General features: G+C 42.6%; 1 protein-coding gene across 1 annotated transcript in view; it reads left to right on the top strand.

Moving 5' to 3' along the window:
* Window positions 1-17,206, top strand: part of CDH10 (cadherin 10) — an 87,367-nt gene that overhangs the window by 44,090 nt on the left and 26,071 nt on the right. Inside the window, exons 3-5 of the mRNA XM_033154401.1 lie at window positions 8,332-8,451; window positions 9,604-9,771; window positions 14,893-15,080. Coding sequence (XP_033010292.1) covers window positions 8,332-8,451; window positions 9,604-9,771; window positions 14,893-15,080 — 476 coding nt within the window. The remainder of the gene's footprint in view (window positions 1-8,331; window positions 8,452-9,603; window positions 9,772-14,892; window positions 15,081-17,206) is intronic.

The following is a 17,206-nucleotide window of genomic DNA, read 5'->3' as shown; positions in this document are numbered from 1 at the left end:
TCTCTCAGCTTCTTTTCTGATCTTCAATTCAGTTCTCCACATTTCTGCAGCAATTTGTGATTGATTGCTTTAAAATTCTCATGATAAATTGTCAGCATTTTGTTGCATATTTATGCAGTTTTTACTAATATACACACTTTTGCAAACAATTTCCCCATATATAATGCATTTCTATGCCCACTCACCCCAAGTATATGCATTTGTGTACTTGTTGTTTAGTTGTAGAACTACACCCCAAAATTCAGAGAAGTGTGAATTTCAAACGACAGCTGTGCTTTGGTTTACGTGTTGATCTGACAAGTGCAAATTAGGTAGTTTCTCATTAAAATTCAAACAAATTTTAATTTCTCCTCCAGTCTCCCTAGTTCACAAGTCTCATTTTATTTCTATGCACTAAAATGGGATGCAGGTTGTGTGTCCTTGTGCTTCCGGAGAGTCCCGTACAGCACAGCACAATTGTTTTGTAACACATTACATTTGGAACACTTCGCATTACGGTTGCTTTCTTAACAAGATCCTGCCACACCAGCTGTTTAACTCTATCTCTCTCTGTCTCATCACTCAACAAGTAGTACTTATGTCCTAAATATTAATCCACTGTCTATGAAACAATCGGTGATTATCCCGGGAGTCTCAGGGCTGGATTAAAAGATCTAGAGGCTCTAGTCTAAGCCCCGGTTTCAGGAGCCCCCTCCACAATGCAATTTGTCTCTCACATGGCAGCAACTTGTAGAGAAATATATATTGGATATAATTTTTCTTCCTTGGCTGCAACACGACGCCCCCATTCTTTTATTATCTCTGGGTGAGTTATCTTCAACACGGCTTTTCTGTTGACTTGCTAAGGCCAATGAAATACTTTGCGGCTTTGAAAACTCTTTAGGATTTTTATCCTCCGCTGTTCTTTCACTGTGTCCCTTCTATTCATCTCTCCTAACCTACTTATTCCCTGCCTTTAATTTCTCTGCCCGCCTTTTGCCTACCTTTGGATCTTTGGGCTTTGGCAGCTCATCCTATGAATTACCCCAGCTATGTTTCTCAGCATTGCTGATTGCTGTCATCCTTCCTTGTTGGTCCCTCGGCCCTCTAATCTCTTCTACCCTCCTACCTCAGAGATATCAATGCAAACTTCACACAGGTATGACCTCCCTCTGGGTTCACAGGCAGTTTGCAGCAGTTATCCTGCCATCATTTCCAGCTAGCGTTCCTTTTGTCTTTCTCTTCAGAAGTCCGACCAACTATTTATAGCAGCTACCACATACTTTTGGTCCTCGCTTTTTCGTTCACTCCATCATTAGTATGATATGTCCTCTCTTCCTGTTTCCAAAGCCACAATAATTCTTCTCAGCTGGGCACCCATCATATTTCCTTCATTTGCCCAAGTGGTCTTTGGGTATTATTACTCCACCACACAACTAAGAAACAATACAAAGCAAAAATCCACAGGGAAACATTATCAACCCCCATATGCACCGGGCAAGATTTCATATCAGGGGTATTAATGGCATTATGCTAGTGGTTTTCAATCAGTGTGCCGTGGCACCCTAGGGTGTCTTGAATGATGGTCAGGGGTGCCTCTGTCCCTCTTTCCTTCCCACCCTCCTCTGATGCCCTCTTGCATATCTGCCTCCCAAATGCTTGCACAGTTGTTTTTTGCAGCAGCCCTGGCTACAAGCTCCCCAGGGGAACGGGGGCATCCTCTTGTGTGGCAATGTCCCTCCCCTCCCTGTGCAAAATAATGACACTGACACATCGTATATGTTTAATGGGTGAAAAGGCCACAACTTTCTTGGTTACGGATGTTGAGCGGTATTGGCTTGGGCATTGGACCCTATCAGACTATATCCGACCCCAACCCGTGCGTTGGAAGTCTGGGAAGGGTTAACCACCAGTAAGGAGCCCAGTGATGCACAGCAACTGGAACTCCCCCTGTGATCACCGTTAGGGGCGTGCCTTAGGTCCTCACCTCCCTAGTCTTCAGACAGGGCCACGCCCCCCAGAATCCTTTAACAGAATACTGTACCCTTCAAAATGAGGGGCAGATGATGGCGCTACCTCCCCTTTCTCACCTCTATAGAGATTTTCCAATGCCTAAACCGCCAAACCAAGAGTTGTGATGAATTGCTACGAGGTAGGTGAAAAAACCCCTTTGGCTAGCCCAAGTGGGGAAAAGTTCTACCAGGCCCCCTGGCCAACCAAGGTGACCAACCGAAGTCCATAGCAAGGTCGAGAGCTAAACCTAAAGGGCGGGTAGGCGGTTAACCTAAGCAGCTGGTAGCGGGGCAAAAGAGGAGGAAATTCCCACACGAGTCTTGCTTAAAGAAAGCCAGACATGCCCCCCAGATGACCGGGTTGGTTGGCCCATGAATGACACGGGCGGATGTCCCACCAATCGTGCGGGGGCTGAGCTCTCAGCCCCAGCACCCGTGATCAGGTTGTGACGCCCGCAAATCCACCTCCTGCTCAAGGGCGGAAGTGGCCTTCCCAGGCCCCTGTGGGACAGTGTGAGGAGGCACCTCTCTTTGGGGCGGGAGGGGGGGAGCAACTCAGAGACCAAGGGTGGCAGCCTCGGCTGCCTGGAGGACTCCCAAAAGGGGAGGGGAGGCCGAGGGAACACACCACAAGGGAGGGTGATCGAAAAAGAGTGCCGGCTCTGCAGGCAAGGGGTGACATAATTGGGCTCCTGAGCCCCACAGAGGTGCCACAGAAAGAAGGTAATTAGTCAAGGGAACCGTGGACTCAAAAAGGTTGAAAACCTCTAGCTTATGAAATATACATAGGGCTTACTGTATATTTCCTCTCTAAAAAGAATTCAGCCCAGTTACAGGGGAAGGAAATTGGCAACTGTGAAACCACATTTCAGAGACAATCCAATATGCTTTGGTGCATGAGAGGGGTGAACCCCACTCAAAAGGCCCCACTCCATGGCAATAAAATTCAAATAGTATGCTAAATAAATGATAACATTCACCTCTTTAATGTTAGGCCAAAATCTGCTGCCTGAAGCGCCCTTCCTCAACCTGCATAATAGTAGGAGCAGCACTTACCACAGTTAGTGTGCCTTCAGATGAAACAATTAAAATGGCAAGGTCAATTTACAAAGAGAGATTCAGGCATTAATAACCTCATGTTGTACTTTGCCCACTCAGACTTAGGACCTGTACCTATACTGTCCATTTTTTCAAGCCCCAAACTAGGACGTGTGTCTTCTGGGAGCTGTGCTTCACTCTCACCCCCAGAAAGCACTTTTCTGGGACAAGTGAGTGAGGTTAAGCCACCCAAAATGGCCGCTATGATCTTGCGAAGAAAAACTGGACTGTCCCATTTTACCCAGGGCACTTGGGTGGTACGATATACTCAGTCATGTTTTTCCCTACTGTCCATTTCTAAAATGCCCTTTAGCCTCCCTTTAAAATCCTTTTAGAGGTAGGTGGCCGTGTTGGTCTGCCATAGTAATATATATATATATATATATATATATATATATATATATATATATATATATTAAATTTTGTTTTTAAAATCCTTGTTTCATTTGATGTACCTATTGCATTTCATTTGAAAAACAATAATTCCAATTATATTTCCAATTATATATATATTAATCTATGGACCAGAGAACAAGTAATGCACATTGCAGTCTAAGGAGAACCCCCCCCCCTTTCCATAGGAGCCAACTCCTAGGGGCCAAGGAGTCTTTGCCCTCCCCTAATAAAATATTTGAGGGGTCTGTGCTCCCCAAAGTTAATGAGCATTGCCATTCAAGTGTTGTTTGTGCACCGTGTCATATGCTTAATTATGTGGGGTGGGGCTTACCTGTCCCCTCCCCAATATTTTATTCAAGTTGGCACCCCTGCCCACTCCCAACAGGAGCATTAGGTCCAGAATTTAAAATTACAGAACTGCAGCCCTGCTCTGGGGTGGGGGATATGCAAGCACAGTACGACCCAGCAAACTGCTCTGCCACTTAATGCAGAACAAACAGACTTAAAACACACTTACTCTGCATTTACAGGAGTGGCCTGGGACATTCATCTCTCTCCCCCCCCCCCTTTGAATTTGTGGCTAACTGCTATGAAAACCACGCTTGGAGTCATTCCTGTCACAGGGATCTCATTTAAAGAATGACCTGAAAGAGTCTTTTTGAGAACTCTCCGTTTTGCAGAATAAGGAGGGGAAGTGAAGTGGTAGCCCTGTGGCCTGCAGGCAGAATGTCAAGTTGTCGAATGCTCTTCCATTTTTATTTTAAAGAAAGTTTACTGCATGTATTAGCTACATCAGAAAGAGGGCTGTCTAATGCATAGTCATTTGCTGCATGCAAGTTGTTGTTGATTTTAAAGAGCATTCAAAAATATTTTTGGCGCTCACCCAATCTGTAGTTTTCGGTGGTGCCATTCAGGTATCTGCTTCTGTGTCATTATACCTGCTCATTCTATGTAATTTGGTTCTGGAGGAAGCTCGAAAGACTTAAGCTTGGCCAAAATACACACACACACACACTCACTCACAACAAACAAACACAGAGAGAAAATGAGGTGGAAATGAGGTGACAATTACAATGTGGCTTGCACTACTTCAGCCTGCTAGTCGGGGATTCAAGTTCTGAATGTTCCTCCTGCATCTAGAAATCTATCGAAGCAAGGGAGAAACATGCTGTTCCAACCCTTTCCCACCTGTGATGGCGTTTCAGAGAGTTTTTAACATAGGGAAGAATGTTTAAAAATGTCATTTCCCACCAACCACTGCTGCCTCAAGGGATGCAATCCATTCTCCCCTGTGTTACTTCAGATGTTGAGATAAATCACAGGGACTGAATCCTGGGATCTTGTCTTTTGCAAAATAGGTGCTGTGTTAGGAAGCTCTGACCCCTGCCTCCTTCCATAGCTTAGTAGTACACTTAAGCTTCCTAAAGAAGAAGTGTTGCATTGTGCTGTAGAATTTGCTTTCAGCAAACATGAGGAAGAGTGTTAAGAGATACCTGCCTGGTGAGGCAGAATAATATTTTAGCTTATTCCTAAACTGAGAAAAACGAAACGAAAAAGAAGAAGTGGGAAATGCTGTCTCGCAATTTGTTTGGCTTCCCAAAATGCTTCTGATACCCTCTGATGCATTGCTAAAGGACTCGTCGATTCTTCAAAATATTTGATCTACAAAGCAAGGGACATTGGGTGCACCACTGAAAGGGATTAGAAACTGGCTGGCAAGGCAAGGAATAAAAATGATTTTTTTCTAAAAAGGTAACAGTATAATAAGCAGAAAAGTAACAAGCCGGGTGGTGCTGCAAGGGTGAGTCAGGGCTCGCTTTAATTGTAGCTCAGAAGCCTTTGAAGGCTGTGCGGTTTCTAAACCGGCTAAATGTTGAGATGAAACAGAAGGGAAAGGCCCTTAATGTATTCAAATGGATTGGAACGGATTAAGTCTTCCAGCTGATTAGGAGCTCATACATTTCAGCACGGCAAAGCGGAAGGCAAGGGAGCTACAGCATAGAACCCACCATGCCTTTAAAGCTGGCCAAATTATTCATTACGAACTTATCGCATTCAATAGACTGAATCCCATCTCCTGCTTTAATTATCCATCATTTTATCGGCGATGAATGAAACTGTGCCTTCCCTGAGCCTCTAGCAAGAGTGCGAGTGTTCAGGAGGCAAGTGGCAGTGTTTCAGGTCTTCTTTGCAAAAGACCCCAAGTCTAAAGTTTAGGAATAAATACCTTCTACCTTGAATACTCATTGTAGATTGACTGATGGATAAGCAGAGCTCGGCGATGCAGTTAGGAAATTTTAGTCTTTAGGTTTATCTGTTTTACAGAGGTTCCTTCCCCAGTGTGTAGTGTCCTGCTTTATTTTGGGAGTCCTTCTGCATATTTTAAGGTTGCCATATGTCTGGACATATCCGGAATAGTGCCGTTGGCAGCAGTGTGGAGGCAGAAATCAGTTCAATGTCCAGGAATACCTGGACACATGGTAGCCCATGCTGGAAGGTCGCCCCCTCCCCATTTCCTGGCATCTGTTTTTGCGATTTTTCCCAAAAAGCTCACCAGTTTTAGGCAAAACTTTAAAAAAAATCAACAACTTTTCTGTCCGGAATTTCACTGTTTGAAACATGGCAACCCTAGCGTATTGTGATGAGTGAAACCCTGGACATTTGCCCCAAAGTTGTGCCCCGAAAATATTGTTAAACTAATTAATTGCCAGCCCTTCACCCTAAGGTCCCAAGGCAGGTTACAACATTAAAACACAATATTTCAGAGGTGCCACTGGTTTAAACTGGGACCTTCTGCATGCAGAACACATGCTCTGCAACTGAGTCACAGCCATTGCTCAGACACAAAAGAGCCATCAAAAGTAGAAGCCCTGCATCTTTTCCTCCCCCTGCTCCCCTTGGCCATGTGTCAGATATGATGTGGTACCATCACGGATTTTACCCACAAAGATCAACCAGTGAAGAAGACTTTAAGCAGGAAAACACAAAGGAGATTCCAACTAAGCAACAGGGAAAACTTTCTGATAGTAAGAGCTGTTCGACAGCGGAACAGTCTCTCTTGGGAGGTGGTGGACTCTCCTTCCTTGGAGGTTTTTAAGCACAGGTTGGAGGGGCATCAGTCATGGATGCTTTAGTTGAGATTCCTGCATTGCAGGGGGTTGGACTAGGTGACCCTAGTGGTCCCTTCCAGCTCTATGATGTCATATCCCACAAAGAGAGGAAGAGAGAAGTAGACACAGGCCTATAGTTTTTGGTAGCCATCTTGCATCCCCAGTAACAACTATTTTTTGCCTTCTGAATCAAATTCTAAGTCTATACAGTAGTACCTCGGTTTTCAAACGTAATCCATTCCGGAAGACTGTTCGACTTCCGAAATGTTAGAAAACTGAAGCATTTGCTTCCAGAAGCATTTACTTATGGAAAACTCTTGTGGCATGAACGTTCAATTTCCAAAAAGCGTTCGCAAACCGGAGCAGTTACTTCCAGGTTTTCAGCGTTCGAAAACTGAAACATTCGACTTCCGAGATGTTCAAAAACCGAGGTAGCACTGTACTTAAAATAATAGCATCTATATGGATCTCATTAGTGTTTTCTACTATTTATAAGGAAACTGCATATTACCTGATTTTCAGTATATTTCATACATGGGCACAAATTACAATAAAAAGAGCAAAGGTCATTAATCCATGTCTGCACCTTTCTCAGCAAGTATACACAAGGTTACACATGAGGAAGGGATGCCTCATTCTCTTCAATGAGAATAAAGTCTTGGAGATTGACTGAGGGCTGATTCATACCCACAAAACTTATGTGTGATGGAAACAACCATCTACCTTAAAGGCACACTCAGCTGAGAGCCCGAATGTGCTGCGGCTCCCTATCAAATGCGAAATCTTTTGGCAAACCCAGATTTGCTGTCACATAATGTGTGAAAAGACTACATTCAGCATTCAAATCCCACAGGGGGAAATAAAGAAACACATGCAAGCATTAGTACGGTAACTTCACATTTGTGGCCACTAATTCAATCTCCTCGTTAAAATGTCTACTCTACCACATAAGGCAAAATCACAGTCATTGTAAGAGTGAAGAAATACGATGCACTGTTCAGTGGCGGATTTAGGAACGTTTAGATACTGCCCCATTTTTCTTTCGTATTAACCTCCAAGGAAGATGCTGAAGAGGTTTTCTTTTAAAGAAACATGAACAGTGATTTCACAAGGCACAGTATAAATGATGAAGAAAATGGGGATAGCCTTGAGCTGGAATTTGGAAGGCTAATTCTTGCTGACTAGCAAGAACAACAACAACAGGAGGGGCACAACATCTTTCCATCAGAATCATCATGGCTTGGGTCTTGCTAAGGTAGCAAACTTGCAGAAGGCCTTTCAGCAGAAATCACTGTAGGTCAGTGCTGAAGAATGTGCTTTGCATCTAAAAGGTCCCCAAGTTCAGTTCTGGGTATCTATAGGCATATATTTATGCCTATAGATACCCAGAACTGAACTTGGTCACTGAACAGTGACCTACAGTGACCCCTCTGGAGCAGTGTAAGTCAGGTTTCCCCAACCTGGTGCATTCTAGATCTTTTATGCTACAACTGCAGCCCCAGTCAGCCCATGACCCACCAGGCGTCATGTAGAGGAACTGATGATATAAATTGGTAGCCGGACATCCTTGACTCTCTGCCCAAGTTTTGTTGTTTTAATATATGAGCTTCTATGATGAGATTCCAGAGGCGGAAAGGAAGATAGCTTGGAGTTGTTAATAGGGCTACTTTGAATGCAGTGCTTAATACTTTTTGGCATTCGAGATTATGGAACTATGTTTTATTTGAATACTCTAGGTACTTCTGTTGTGCAAGTTACAGCCACCGATGCGGATGACCCTTCCTATGGCAATAGTGCCAGAATCATCTATAGCATACTTCAAGGCCAACCATATTTCTCCGTGGAGCCAGAAACAGGTCAGGGATGCGGTTGCTATTTTTCTATATTTCAAGAAGGACTCAAATGCCTTTTTGCCAGTCACTCATTGAATCAGCGTACCTACAAATATGCTTCAGCTACATGCCATATTCTGGTAACTTCAGAAACTCTGAAGTGTGAGAAGTGTTAAAATGCAAATTTGATGACTGTAATCTGAATAAATCCTGGATGTACTAATTTTGTACTTTGAAAACAGAAAGTGGGTGGAGAAAATATAGGGAATGCAATGTAACAGCTAATTTATATACAGTATACATCGAGAGGTGGTAGTTTTCTGGACTGTACCACTTTAGACTTATAGGGAAGGAAGGAGTAGGTTTTTTTTTTTTTTTTTTAAATGCTCTCTTATGTAAAATGTCATCCGCATTTACTAAACTAGTAAATTGGATCGGTGGTTTGGTTTGAAAATTGAGGTACCACTGTACTAGCTTACATGTCCCCCCTCCCTGAGAGGTTTGGAGGGTGACAACATGAGAACAGGCATTTTCTGTGGTGGCTCCCCATCAATGAAATGCTCTCCCCACAGAGACTGCTTGGTGCCATCATTTCATGTCTTTAGGTGCCAGGCAAAAACATTCCTCTTTACCCAGGCGATTGGCCATTAAATAAGCTATGGCCTGTTAAACATGGGGTGGGGGCTGTTATTATGATTATTTTATTATTATTATTATTATTATTATTATTATTATTATTATTATTATTATTATTCAGCATGAATTATGTTCTTGATGTTAAACACTGCCCTGAGAACTTTGGTTAAAGGGCAGTATATAAATCGAAGAAATACTACTACTACTAATATTGCATGAATTATGCTTCATGAATTATGTTCTTAATGTTAAACACTGCCCTAGGATCTTTGGTTAAAGAGCAGTATAACAACAACAACAACAACAACAACAACAACAACAACAACAACACATGCAAGGAGTTTTGTACCCACTAATATATAGATTTTTCTCTACGTCTTGCTTTTGATCTCTCACTGTGTTTGCCAATCTTTTGCTGAATTATTCCTGATATTTTAAAATATACCCTCTCAATGTTATAATGGGTACACTGTGTGTGTGACTTGCCGTGCAAAGTGAATGCCAGCGATGTTAACAAATGCTTGCTTGTTTTCTTCCAAGGCATCATCAGGACAGCTCTACCAAACATGAACAGGGAAAACCGAGAGCAGTACCAAGTTGTCATTCAGGCAAAAGACATGGGAGGCCAGATGGGTGGATTATCGGGGACCACGACAGTCAACATCACCCTGACTGATGTCAACGACAATCCGCCTCGATTCCCCCAGAGTAAGCTTCCTTTAATAGCCCTTCTGTACTACAAAACCATCAGAATAAAAGAGTGAGGCAACTGCCATCTGGTTTAATTTAAAGCAAATCTAGATTATGGGGCACACACTCGAACACAAGGTTTATACATGGATTTATTCACTGTTATTAAAAGCAAAAATTAAATGAAACGGGGACATCCTTGTTTGGGGGAGGGGCAGCAGCAGTCACAGCTGCAGAAACCCCAGAATAGTTCTTGGTATTTGGGGTGAAGGAGGGAATCAAGAAGGGGAGGGGGGAATAAGAAGAGCTTTAAGAATGACCTGGAGATTAATAATTTTATCAATGGAATTAACAAAATAAAAAAGGGGAAAGGGGTCAGTACAATGGACTCCCTGATTAAATGCTGAAGCAGGACACATCTAGATCAAGGACAGAAGCTGCTTTTAAAAAAGCTAAGGAACTTTGTAAATACAAGGCTATCCACTTCACAGTTATGTGCATTTTAATCCTATTGAAATCATGCAGGCATGAGTACTGGTGGAAAAGCCCCTTTGCAATGGCAATGCAATTTGTTGAAGTTTTTCCATGTTTTCTGGTCTCAGGAAGAGCTTGTGGATCTTACCTCAGAGCTTTCCCCAAGGATGTTTGGAAAAATCAAGCCCTTGCAGCTGAACCCAAGCCCTACCCACCAATGGGTCGGTATGGGGGGCTTCAGAAACTGCATATGCAAGGCCTAGTTGCTGCTGGAATCAGTTAATCGCTATGGAAGAACTTGAGAAACTCATGCCTGTCAATCTGTTAAGTAGAGAGGCATTGGGAACTCCATTTCCCAAGTCACAAGGAAAGGCCCGTGGTAATATTGAGGTTGATGCCATGCTCAAACATAGGCTTCAATGGATATTTCAAACCTCCCTTCTCTACACAGACATACTTGCGCGCACACACAAATTCTCATTTGAATTTAGCATCCACATATCACTTTTGGTTAGACTTCCACTCTCTAGAATAATTCTTTTGACTTTTTAACTTTGTAGATGGATACACACACACACACACAGAGAGAGAGAGAGAGAGAGAGAGAGAGAGAGAGAGAGAGAGGAAGAAATAGGAGCATAGCACCCCCAGCTGTCCCATGGATGCAAATTCTATGTGTCATTGTTTTTAATAACTTTAAGATCTGCTGCAAGTTATGTAAGGTGATATTCAGTCTTAGCATGCCATAACGTAAAACAGAGGTGCCCAGGATATTTGTATTGACGTATTTATTGATCCGCAAAAGGCCTGTTCAATCCTTCTTCGGCGAAATATCTGGAAAAGAGAACGCGTGTTAAAACTATTGTTGGAGGCCTAACATATGTGTACTGAATTAAAGTAAATAAATGTTACTAAAAGCACATTAGTAAAAGTACTACTCAATTTTTTAAACCCTGCCCCCTGAGCTACCAAGGGTTGTGGTTTTTCTGTTGTTGTTTTTTTAGAAAACAATGACAACCAGGCTTAAAAATGCCTCCTGAATAACATGGTCTATATTGAAAAAGCACAAGGACAACAGAGGGAGTTTGTACTTTGTAACATATTGAATCTTTCTGTCCCCGTCCCCCACGCCTTAGAAAGCATATTTTAGAGAGACTGAAAGCTCTCAGTATCGAGAAACAGTTTCCTTTGTGTTTTCCGTTTGTTTGGTGCCATCACATTCTTTTGCAGCCCTTTGATAACATACCAAAGGTGGCTGATGTTGCAGCACCCATCATTTCACCATTATCAGTTGAATGATTTTGCTTCTGTTTAAATTGAGTTATTAATGCTCCCAAGTGTCAAAGGAAATACAAGAATCTGAGATTACTATGGCAACATTGACTTTGACTCTTGGAATCCCTTTGTACATTAGCACAAGTATGCAGGAGCTACACGTATTTTGCTCTGTTCCATAGTTCCATAGTAATGTTCAGAAGTTCTGCCAACAGACAAGTAACTTAAAGACTTGGCAGCATAGCTGTCAAGTTTTCCCTTTTCTTGCGAGGAATCCTATTCGGCATAATGGAATTTCCCTTTAAAAAAGGGAGAACTTGACAGCTATGCTTGGAAGTGCATTCCTTGTCCACATTGGATGGATTGGAGTGGGAACTGCGTTTTAAATTATATAAAAATTGCCACGAGTCGGGGCTGAAAACAACAACAACAACAACAACAACAACAGGAATGCAATACAGAAAAGAGTTGATGCAAGAATTTTGCAAGAACAGTTTCTGTGTCCATCCGTGAATGAACACAGGGTGGCGATTCCAAATGGGACGGCTAATCTGGAAGATATCTAAGGGTTGGAGCCACAGACCAGGGTTATCCCAGCAATGCTATCATACATGGTCCCCGTGGCAAAGGACATACTATTTGCATGTACTCACCGTGTGACCATAGGCCCCAGACATCTTCCAGGAAGGTCAACTTGAGGCAGGGAGATGGTCAACCTAATGAGTCACTAGATAAGTACTTCTAAATGCTGCTGACTGGATGGGGCATGTCTACCACCAGGAGGCAATAGTTAAGACGCAGGTGGCGTTGTGGTCTAAGCCACTGGGTTTGCCATTCAGAAGGTCGGCATTTTGAATCCCCACGATGGGTTGAGCTCCCATTGCTCTGTCCCAGCTCCTGACAACCTAGCAGTTTGAAAGCACACCAGTGCAAGTAGATAAATAGGTACCGCTGTGGCAGGATGGTAAACAGCATTTTCATGCGCTATGGCTTCCGTCACCATGTTCCTTTGTGCCAGAAGCGGTTTAGTAATGCTGGCCACATGACCTGGAATAGCTGTATGTGGACAAACACCAGCTCCCTCAGCCTAAAAGTGAGATGAGATTAGCACAACAATCCTATAGTTGCCTTTGAGTGGACTTAACCGTCCAGGGGTCCTTTACCTTTTTCACCCTAGTACAGTGGTACCTCTAGATACGAATGGGATCTGTTCCGGAGCCCCGTTCGCATCCTGAGAAGTCTGCAACCCACAGCACCACTTCTGCGCACGCGCGGGTCGTGATTCGGCACACCTGCGCATGCGCGACCCGCTGAACCCGGAAGTAATTTGTTCTGTTACTTCTGGGTTCGGCACGTTGGTAACCCGTGCTATTCACAACCCACAGCGAACGCAGCACAAGGTACGACTGTAATGTGTGCTTCATCTCTGAAGGCTGACTTGTCTATCGATGGCAAGATGTGGGAATGACACATTCCATATTATTGGTTCTGCATGCACACATACAGAGAACCCATTTGCTACTTCTGCACAGTTCACATAAAATGTGCATATACAATGCAGGCAGTCAACAATAATATTCAGATGTTTAGACCAATTTTAAGCACCAACAGCAGAAAAGGGGGGAGAAGGTTAAGTGGCATAATGTTTCAGCTTTCTGATCTTATTGTAATCAAGTTTTCCTACAACTTAATGGAAAGTAAACTGTAATCTGCATAGCTGCAATCATAACCCTTTGACTATGAGCATTTTGATTTTTTTAAAAAATTGTTGCAGTGTACATTGTTTTCAGAGTAAAGTCGGCTTAGTCCCTATGAAAACAATGTTTTCTTCTGGCTGATTGACACAGCTTATTTAGTATTTCCCGCCATATGTTTTGGTACTGGGATTGTGATTCGTATGAAAGCGAAGAATACAGTATTCTGGACATCAGTATGTTATCTGCTGAAGTTACAGGTGGGTAGCCGTGCTGGTCTGCCGTAGTCGAAACAAAATAGAAAATTCTTTCCAGTAGCACCTTAGAGACCAGCTGAGTTTGTTCTTGGTATGAGCTTTCGTGTGCATGCACACTTCTTCAGATGCCTTATCTGCTGAAGGTTCACTCTCTGTTCTAAATAGATTTCCTGTATTTCATTTCATTTCAGTTTTTATTTTGGTCACACGCTCCTTCCATCTACTGTAGATGATGTTTGCCAAGTCCCTTCAGAGCAAATTTATATCTACAGATGCATGCATAACCCAAACTCCCTCCTTCTGCAATGGGTCATTTTTTTTATTAAGCATTCCTCCCCTTTCCCTTGACATATTCTTTATTAAAGAGACTTATATCACGTTAAAAGTAACAAAACTAATGGGTTCATGATAGGGCCTAAAAAGTCCTTGATTCATGGAAGCGCTGAAGGCCTTATTGATTCTTTCTTAAAAGAGGAATCAATAAAATTCATGTCAAATGTGAAATTGTACACTAAACTCTTATCTCTTATCTGATTTGCTGACTTGACCATGTATCAAGGGGACTAATGAAATTGAACGCCTCTTATGCAGTTATTATCGGAATGCTGTAATATTAATATCAATGAGGAGGGCTTATTCACACTTACTGGCAGCCTCAAGAAGACATGATAACTGTTTTCCAGCATCAGTATTAAACAAAACTGGGGAGCATTTTTGGAAGCATGTGTATGTGTTTGAATATACACATCATTAGGTGAAATTTTACCTTCAGCCAAGCGACTGTTGGTGCTGTTGGGCAACTCATCCTCTCCTCCTTTGTTAAAAGTCCTTTAATGCCATGTTTGAAAGTGAACTTCAAATAAGACAGGCTTGCTGGATTAAAGGCATGACTTCATAGATTCAGTCAACTTCAAAATGAGAAAGACTGGCATATAGGATAAATTCTGATGTGGAAAAACCAATGTTCCAGAACTAAGACCTGCTTCAAGCCTTCCCATTAATCATTCACTCATTCCACACTTTGCAATACATTTCACATCACTTTCCAAACCGCAAAAGTCCATTTTTAACTTGATTTGTTGCAGTTAGGGTGGCAGAGCCCTTTAATCCACTTTAAATGGTCAAACCTAAAGTTATGATAGGGGCTTGCTGTTGGAAAAGCCCATTGGGAAGTTGGACAGATAGAATAAGCCTTCTCACATACAAGTTTTTCCAAAGTTATGTCTCCTGAATGAAATGTTCCTTTCTTGAATTAATGGCTAAAGTTATGGAGTCATGAAACTGCAGTCCTATACATTGGAGTAAGCCCCAGTGAATTCAGTGGGATATACTTCTGATTCTGGGATCTGATTCTGATTCTGGGATTCTGCTGTTAATGACACATGATTTGTAACTAACAAATGTTTATTTATTTATTTCTGACTGTTTCTCCTTTGCAGGCTCAGTCCACCTTCGTATCCCAGAATCCTCCCCGGTTGGCACTGCCATTGGAACCATAAAAGCCTCTGATGCAGACATTGGGAGGAATGCAGAACTTGAATACCGCATTACTGATGGTGATGGAAGGGATATGTTTGACATTGTTACACAGAAGGATACACAGGAAGGAGTTATAACTGTGCGAAAGGTGCATATTATCTCCATGAATTACTGAGTGCTATAAAATAAGCAACTTTGAAATTACATTTTATATTTTGCAGAGTTGGTACTGTAAGACCATAATGGGCTCTTGAGCTCTTGAGCGGTGGATTCAGGAACACGAAGAGGCAAAAACCATGCAGGGTTCAACAGTATTTATTTTGAGTTGCATATGCAAAGCAAAAGGCACAATCCAAAAGTTGGACTGAGCACTGAGAGACTGGCGCGTACTCCTTATAAAGACAATACAGAAACCAAAAATAGAAACCGAAAATTGGCTCAAGGTTCACATGTTCCTTAGGAGTACAACCTCCCAAAGCCTCCCCAACTCGCTCTCCCCAGTCTGGGAATGTCCTAGCAAGCCTTGAATATACTTGGCAGGCTTCCCAGAAATATAGCAACATCATTCAGTAAGCAACAAACAGTCCCCTATTGTATGCTGAAGGTTGAACCTATTCATAAGGCATGTGTGTGTCTAATCAGCAAGAAAGCATAACTTCAGTTAACCGGCAATAATACTTATTGCATTAGATAGGAAATACAAAAGCATAAATCAATAATACCCATGCAGGGGGATGAGTCTACTAACTAGGAAATACCTTACATCTTAATGGACTGAACATAATATTAATACAGTTGGCAGGAGCCAACTCCAGCTGCATTCCTCCTGTCTGCTCAGAAAGCGCATGCATCCCGTCCAAGGCTGAGAGCCCCCCCTTGCTCACACAACTCAGAGCTACCCCTCTCCCAAAGACCCATAGGAACATTACACAAATATGCAATCAATACATACCAATACATGTAAGGATACGCAACTCCAACAAGCCTGATGCCTCCAGTATGATCAATCAACAAGACCAGCTCTTAAGCCCATTAAAGGCTAGCCACAATTAATATTAACGGCACATTCCTTAAAAGGGGCTTTCCGTCCCCCTCTCTCGTGATGGTGTTTCTATGGTAACAGCCAAGGTGCTATTTCTGTATTAACAGGCCATTGTTTTAATTCCAGACTGTGCACCGTCTAAACCTTGAAGCTGCTGGCTAGTTTTGGCTGATTTCCCAGAAATAGTTGAAGAAGCAACATTAGGCACATTCCTTTTCCAAGGTCTCTGCCTCTAAGAGACTGTCTCTCTTAATATTCAGCAATACAGAAAAATTATATTTTAAACAGGTTAGAAAAGCAATTAAGGCATTTATAATCAATATGGGATATTTAGCTATTTGAACTGTCCCCTTCATTCCCTCCTTTTCTCTTCAGACAACTCGGACTTTCCAAGTACGAGTTCGTCTGACGAATCCTCCTGAGCCAAACTGCGATACAGGGTCATTTTATAGGGATCAGTTATCCTTTGCACAGAATCAGAAATACACTTTTGGACACATTGGGCTAAACAAGGGGCCATGTAAATTGATAACAAAATAACAAACAGATATGGTCCTCGGCCATAGGTATAATGGACATTGCCAGGAGACCAACTGTGAGCCACTATCATGTAGCACCTTCTCTCCATTTATAGGGATAGTAACATCATTAACTTTCCGCAATGGTATGCATGTTCGTATTTAAAGCAGTCAGGTTCAATGGGATGGGTATCAAAGGCATTTCCCACCTTTTGCATCTATGGGGCCTGACATGCGTACCAAGCAATTTCCCTTCTGGTTCCTTCCCACAACCTACGCTCCTGTAGGTGCCTCAATAGGAAAAGAAATACCACCACCATGTAAAGTATAGTTAACATGATGCTAACACCCAGAAAACTCAGTGTATTCTCTCTTTGCGTGGTGTTCTCGTGGGGCATCATTTCTCTGCTCTCCACCTTTGGGGATCAACGTATAGGCCACACGTACCACAGGAAGATTTCCTGCTGTTGGAAGTATTCCAAGCAGCTTAACTACTGTTTCTTCCTGACCCTGGGTTCCTGGAACCTCCACCTGAGGGAGTGACCCTTCCATTTATTGACGGGGGGAAACTGACTTGCACCGTACACACCTCCTTTCTAATTCCTGACTCAGATGGTTCTGGTATATCACTTGGCCCCTGTGGCTATAGCGATTACTGTAGAGCAATACACCTCGTGTGTGATGCCCACCTTCCGGATTAGGAGGAACGGTCTA

This window comes from Lacerta agilis, chromosome 7 (genome assembly GCF_009819535.1).
Source record: "Lacerta agilis isolate rLacAgi1 chromosome 7, rLacAgi1.pri, whole genome shotgun sequence".
Classification (NCBI taxonomy): domain Eukaryota; kingdom Metazoa; phylum Chordata; class Lepidosauria; order Squamata; family Lacertidae; genus Lacerta; species Lacerta agilis.
Note: the sequence above shows the minus strand (reverse complement) of the source record. Positions and strands in the feature narration are given on the sequence as shown.